Below are 7,665 nucleotides of genomic sequence, written 5' to 3'. Positions count from 1 at the left end.
GTGCTGGCTTGTTCTACTACAGCATAGCTGACCTCAGTGATAGTTTCAGTAGGCGTTAGTGGTCTACTCCATGTGGCTTATCACAAGTGCAACCAGTATTCTCAAATGTTTTTATGAATTTTCACATAGTAACAATGGAACAACGCAAATGTTATGCACTCTCTGAGAGCTGCCTCAGGATTGGAATCCCCCAAAACTTTGTCTTCAAAATAAGAGTGTGTCTAATATTCCAAAAAATATGGTGCCTTTCACTTTTTCATTAATAGGATGATTGTCTCCCTCATATTTAAACAGTAGTAGTAACCATCTTTCTTCTAACCACTTTTAAATTCCATGCTATTTTCCATGGAAAGCTGATTTTATTTTTTTAAAAGCCTTCGTATTAGTGGTTTATGGAACTCACACAATGTATGAATGAGAGCAAAATAGGCCTATCATACATTAAGCCTACTTTCTATTTGTTTAGGTAGTTTCACATTAATTTCACATTCTTATAATTCTTCGGTACAGAATCCTCTTTGTATACTGAGCTAGAATAGTGACAGAGCCTTGCTTGATGTGTTAAACTATTTCCATTTCTTAAATATAACAAAATATAATCCTGAATGTAACAAAATTCTTCTTATAGAGAACAATAACTATGTTCCTCATATAAAGAAAGTACTCTTTTTTGTTGTTTTTTGAATTATATAAATTATGTTCCTGAGTGTAAAACACTTCTCTTCTGGAATACATTAATTATATTACTGTGTGTAAAAATCTTCTTTTGGAACATATAAACTATGTTTCTGCATATACAGAACACACTTTTTTTTTTAGAATACACAGACTATGTTGCCGAATGTACAGGATGATTATAAGGAGAGTTTTGCCACTTAGGCTGTTGTATCTCACAAATAGAATGGCATAGGAAGGTGAAATTGCACATGGTTGTTAAGGTTATTATGCATAAGCAAGTATCACAGTTGTCACATGATACCATGATAGGCCCCACTATGGTTTAATTTACATATTTCCTATGGGTGTAAATTTGCCTGTTGATAGCAGTGCAGCTCATTCAACCAACATGAAACTGACAAGTGTGCAGAAAATTGAATTAATGAAATGTTTTTACACTAAAAGAGAAGTATTTTATTGAACATATTCACCATCAAGTAACTTGACAAGTCTTTAAAATGCTTCAGAACTTTGCCATTAAGTTCTACACACTAACCACAAGATTCACAAACCTTTATAAATTATTTTTCACAATTTGAAAATGAGAAACAAAATTCTGGATTTTTGCACACACTAATTTTTATAAAAGCATAAAAGGCATCTAAAAACTTGATATACACTAACAATCTGATTTTCTAATAAATATATAGCTTTTAGGTTTTTGAACACATTTGATTTTCAAAGAGTGACTAGAAAGATCTGAGAATCTGGTTTTCAAATGACTATACAACTTTTAGGTTTTTGAACACATTTGATTTTCAAGGATTGACTAGATCTGATATTAAAATTTGATTTTCTAGGGACTATACATGCTTTAGTCTGGAATTTATTTTGCAAATAGTAACTATAGGTTTCACATAAACATTTCAGTTTAAACTAGTGAAATTTAACCACTAACATTTTCAAACAGAAAACTGTTTAACCAATAATACTGATTTGAAACTACACACACACAATATTAAAACTTCCTTGAAATTTACACAACAACCACCAACAAAGTAGAAATTAAAATTGATTAGGAATATGGATACATGCATGTACACAAAACAAACATTCTTATATTGATATTTAAGGAAAAAAGCCTTTAAGAGCTGAAAATCTACTAAACAATTCACACCACACTGATGTGCCTATATGAGCATATCCCTTTAACTAACAACATTTATAACTATTTAGAAATGGGAATTCGTTGTTTTTGGGACCTCTATCAACATCTGCTCAACTCGACACTGGAATGGTGACTCTGCTGTCCACTACCAAAAGTATTTCTACGTATATCTTCACCAACACTTGAAGATCATCATCATTATTATAGAGTGCTTATACAAATTATTACACTCCATATATGTCACAATTAGTTTACATTTATTTCCACTTACAATTAATGACAGAATTAGATCAATTAAGACGAAAAAACAATTTCATGATTTACATGATTATATAATTTGTATTATGTTATATAGTAGAGTGAAGATATCAACAAGGTACTTAAAACATCTGATGAATATAGCAAATAAAAAATCATTGAACAACCTTAAAAATGTAAATACCCACAGGTAAACCATGAAATATATGACTACTCAAAATACAAGAATGACTAATCAAAGGGAGTTATAATTATTTCCAAGTGACCTTAATTCATTATGTATATTCTTCAATGCATTTCCATTTCTTTGTCAGAACTATGCATAAATCCCCAGTTCTTATATCTCCAGTCATGTAACTCTGAAAGTTAACCTACATAACTTAGGATTCTCTCTTATAACCATTAGTTAATACAAACATCTTTATTCATACAAGTCTCAAAATTACACATCTACATAAAGAAAACAGTACAGCTATATTTTCTCCACTGATTTTGAGGGTATTATAACATGCAAGCAAAGAGTTGAAAATAAGAAAGTAAAAAAAGTCGCAGCTTGCAAATGAAAAAAGTCTATACCAAAGCATAATCATCCAGAATTACAAACCGAAGCTTAAGCTCAGCTGGGCCCAAAACTATCCTCACTTACTCGTTTATGCATAGTTTTAAGCCACTTAATGCTAGGAAATGACATTTTCCTAAACCTAATATTTGTTTACCTTGTTCTAGTTATACCACCACTCAGTTATTCTTGTGCTTATATATGTATATATATATTTTAGTTTTCAAGATAGAAAATCTTTCTTCATTATCCAGTCTTCACTCAACAGATTGACCTAAGTAAAAATGCACCTATCTACTTTTCATGGATGGTAAGTTTGGACTCCCCATTTTCATTCTAAACAATCGTGATAAACAACTATCTTTTCTGCTTCTGAGACAGCAATAACAATCCTTTAATTTTCTAATCACATCTTCTGTACGTCTAAATTAATATAAATACTGCTAAAGACACTTTTAAGTCTAACTTGTACTTTTCTCCTCATGATCGCACATTTCTTTCATAAGCACAAATTCTTACTTGTCTCTTCCTTAAAACATTTTCAGAGATTAAATACCTGCTTTTCCACTCCCATATTCACACTTGATGGTCACATTTTAAGAACATTTAGTTACTTGCCAGCCTACACGCATACAAAACAGAGATTATCACAGACACTGTAGGTCTGAAGTTTAGAAATTAAGGAAACCTCCAGATATTTTGTTAGCAAATCCTCCAATACCTCTGCTAAAGGTTGAGACACGTCCCATCACATTTTGTGTGACATTCTGAATACGACTGACATATCCTTCTGCTCCCTCTGCTTCTCGAATCATTACTTTTGGACGACCCGTATCATCCTCAATTCCAGTTTCAGGGTAGTCCCTAACATGCATTCAGAAATAAATTTACTAAACAACAATTTATATTTTTTCAATGGTTCCTAGTTAAAATACTTATGTCAAATTTTAAAAAAACATGAGTCTCTTTGTAGAACAATAAAAAAAAAAGAACTCAATAATGTATATTTTCTTTAAATATACTTAAATTAATTGATCTTCATCCTCTTTCTATTGGTTATAAACATGTCCATCAGGCATGTACTAGTGATTATATAACTACCTTGAAAAAAATTTGGGATGAGAGGAGCTTCTCTGGTGGGCTTGACAAATTTATTAACATCTCAATAAGTAAAAAAAGACAAGTTTTTCAGTTGACAGCTCTGCAGTTCATTTCAGGGATTACCATATTTTTTGGTGTATAAGACGCACTTTTTTAGCCCAAAATTTGATGTCAAAATCTGCTTGCATTCTATACACCGAAGGTATGAATAATATATGTGTATATATCTGATATACACAAGCCACGTGTAAATATATTTAAATAGGCATGCATAGTTGAATGTGTTATTTATAACAATAGTAGTTTTTTTTTCTTTTAAAAACATAATAAAAAAATAAATTACAGTGAAAGCAATGAAGATTTTGTAGGTTTTGAACCAAACTAAATAACAGTAAACCTTTTTCTGATTTATGGTATTTTCTTATTTTGATGTTTTGAGCTCTTTTGTGTTTAGAACAATATATACTAATTTTTAAAGTATCAAATTGAATTTTTGTTCAATAAAAATCTTTCAAATGCGACTGTAGCTTTTTAAAATGATTTATTTCAAATATATATAACATAATAATCGTGAAAATTTCAAATAAATCACTATCTTTGTTGTTTGTGTTTGGCACAAAGATACACAACGGGCTACCTGTGCTGTTCCCACCATGGAAACTGAGGTCTTATCTATAAATCCTCAGACAGGCATCAAACCCTGAATTTTAGCATTATAAGATCTCAAGCTCACTGCTGAGCCAACAGGGGGAAGTCAAAAGAATCAGTAACACAAGTTACATGTAAATAATAGAGCCAGTACTAATTTTTAACACACACAATATTTTATTTGTAGAATGCTCAAAATTTTGGTACACAGAACTAATGTAGTTTAAAGAAAATCACTTATTTGCATATAAAGTCATCACCCAAAATGAAAACATTGTAATCCTTACATTATAATTATTTACATGTTTCTAAGAGAAATCAGCTACATTCTTTATATCTGATATATATATATATATATATGTGTGTGTGTGACATGCTATTAACCTGAAGGCGTATATGACAGGTGGTCAGGCAAAAAATCAAAGAGGTAAATGTAAAAAATCATGGCACATGTTCAAAGTATTGCATCATGAAAAGGATAAATATGATAATAGACAAGAAAGTATTTCTTATTACCTGACTCCATTTATATCTATCTGTATCACTGTTAATTAACAGGCAGACATTATAGGAACACAGCTGAATAAAAATAATTACATTATTTCAACAATTAGTCATCACACAGATAGGTTCACATACTATATGGTAAAAAAAAACATAAACATGTCCACTACAGAACTAAGAGCATATTTAATTTTTGTAAATATTTTTATTTTTTCAGTATTTCAACAGAATTCTAAGCCTTATGCTTGCTTATGATATAAATTAACAGACAAAACTAATTTTTCAACAGGTTGAATAGTAAGATTTAACACAAGGTTTGTGACTGCATTTTTTGAGAGGAAATTTTTTCTAAAGTACTACTGTCGATATATTTATCTCCATTAATTTTCCAGAAATTTCTGATAAACCAGTACACTTCAAACAACTCTAGAAATTGAAAAGGTATGAAAGGACCAACTGATTTATCTGATATCCACTAGGGCCCAGGTAACTAGACTTAGTATGAATATGTATATCTGGAAATGTACAGAAAAGAATGAAAGAAGAAAATTTTTTTTCTTTAATGATTCTTTTATTCTTAAATATTATAAATCAAAAAGTTAATTAATATAAAAAAGCAAAACAAAAAATTTGGTTATGAAGCCACATTTCCCTAACCTTATGGTTAATTTTTAATACATGAAAAACAATAATTCATTTCAAATACAAACAGAGGCTTTCAAGTATAGGGAGGTTGACCTAGTTTTTGAAACATTTTAGTAATCTTCAGATACCTTAAAAATTATAACTAACCAACAACGTTCTTATATGCAAGCATCTTAAAATCTGAATCTAACTTAGTTGCTAATGTACATCATAATTTTGAATAAATATATCAAAGAAAGAGTACAAAAGTTGAATCATTACACAATAAAAGTTCTGTGAAATGCAATATGTTAATTATTATTAATAATGGCCAATTTAATGTATTATTTGTCTGACCTCCACTGTAGCTAAGAACACAAATTACCATGAAATAATACTGAATATAAATGTATGCATGTGAAGACAAATGTTACATACTACACATTAATCAACTTTTAACAGCAAAAACTACATGAAACAAAGGAAGATCGGAATAAAGCACTTCAAATTCTATTGTACCTACTTTGCAAGTTCTCCCAGTGAAAAATGTGTTTATTATAAGCTATCTTGCTAAATGGGTTTTAAGTTACCATTGTAGTATATAAAAGATAGAAAAATACAAATAAAACTGGCAGAAAAAATATACAGATGATAATAATAATACATACAATTGTAGTTTGTTACAAATTACACCTTTCAATCTAACTGTAGTGCCATTTACTTTTTTGTCAAAATACCGCAATCTAAAAGCATTACCCATTAAATACATTATAGTTAGTTTAAATAGTTGGCAGTCATGATGAAATCAAGAATTGTAAAACGAATGTCTTAGATATAAAGAAATAATTGTACTTTCTCACATGCACACAAAATTCTGCAACTTAGTATTTACATTTAACTACCCAAGATATATTTTACATTTTGATCAGTAGAAATTTTCTTGAAATATTGAATTTCTTCATAAAACAGTTGCAGCAAGAATGTGCCTTCTTTTCAAGAATACAGAACAGAAATATACATATATATATATTTCTTGACAAAATAACTAAGCAAATGACATCAGGGCCTTATAAACCTATTTTACTGTAGCTTTCAAATACTGATGGGAAAGATTATGTCTTTAATAAGAAAATTAATTTTCTAATTACCAGCTAGATGATGTATGTATTTTTTCTTGGCTCATTTTACCTAACAGATTCATTTGGTTCCTAACCCTCAGAAATAAAAATTATCAAACTGTTATATAAGTTTAAGTTCCCACAAACAAAGTGTGAAGTTTTTATGTAAAAATTAAAAATATCAGTCTTTGATTAAGTCTAGTAATAATAAAAGTTCATTGGTAGATATTTTACATTTTCCTCCATCTAGGCTGAGTAGAATTTCATGTAAACTTCAACTGTGTTTTTTTTTTTTACTGGGGGTAAAATTTGATAAGAGGTAAGCTTATAAAGATTGTAGGAATTGGGGATTCTAAGAATTTGTTTTCAGCATATGAATGCGTCAAACCTGGTCGTAAGAAAGGAGACTAGGTACAGTAGTCTTATTTTGAAACAAAAACACATTTACAATCAGACAAAAAGGATGGCAAGTGATAATTGTTTTATGGCAAACAAATACATACTATTTCTTTAGACTGCCTTCTCTGTATTAACAGCAACATAATGTGATCTTGACAAACTTATCAGTCTGTCGCAGAGTATTATGACCGAGAAATAGCCTTGCTTAGGAATTTATTCAATCATATGTTCGTCATAACTCCCCAGTATGCCAAGCCACACATCTAGTTAGATCAGTCTAGTTTAGCGATTTACCACCTGTATCTTGGACTGTGGTGTTCTAAATTATCCCATATATTCCGTGGATTTGCTCTACTGGACTATTACTTCATATGCCAAATTTTAAGGCAATCCCTGAGATATAGCTTCTCCAATTTTGATTGAGTTTCTTCCTTCTTTTTTTATTTATTTTTTTGTTTGTTTCTTCGCACCAAAATACAGAAATTTAGCTGGTAATTAGAAAATTAATTTTCTTATTAAAGACATAATCTTTCCCATCAGTATTTGAAAGCTACAGTAAAATAGGTTTATAAGGCCCTGATGTCATTTGCTTAGTTATTTTGTCAAGAAATATATATATATGTATATTT

General features: G+C 29.9%; 1 protein-coding gene across 18 annotated transcripts in view; it reads right to left on the bottom strand.

Annotated features, from left to right (window-relative positions):
• Positions 1-1,106: 1,106 nt before the first annotated feature.
• LOC106468903 (calcium-dependent secretion activator-like) overlaps positions 1,107-7,665 on the bottom strand; it is a 118,396-nt gene continuing 111,837 nt past the window's right edge. For all 18 annotated transcript variants that reach the window (XM_022397273.1, XM_022397274.1, XM_022397275.1 and 15 more), the window contains one exon: positions 1,107-3,506. In XM_022397273.1, the coding sequence (XP_022252981.1) occupies positions 3,314-3,506 (193 nt within the window). In that variant the 3' untranslated portion in view covers positions 1,107-3,313. The remainder of the gene's footprint in view (positions 3,507-7,665) is intronic.

The sequence above is a fragment of the Limulus polyphemus genome, unplaced genomic scaffold (assembly GCF_000517525.1).
Source record: "Limulus polyphemus unplaced genomic scaffold, Limulus_polyphemus-2.1.2 Scaffold3210, whole genome shotgun sequence".
Lineage (NCBI taxonomy): Eukaryota > Metazoa > Arthropoda > Merostomata > Xiphosura > Limulidae > Limulus > Limulus polyphemus.
This window is presented reverse-complemented; position numbering and strand designations above follow the sequence as displayed.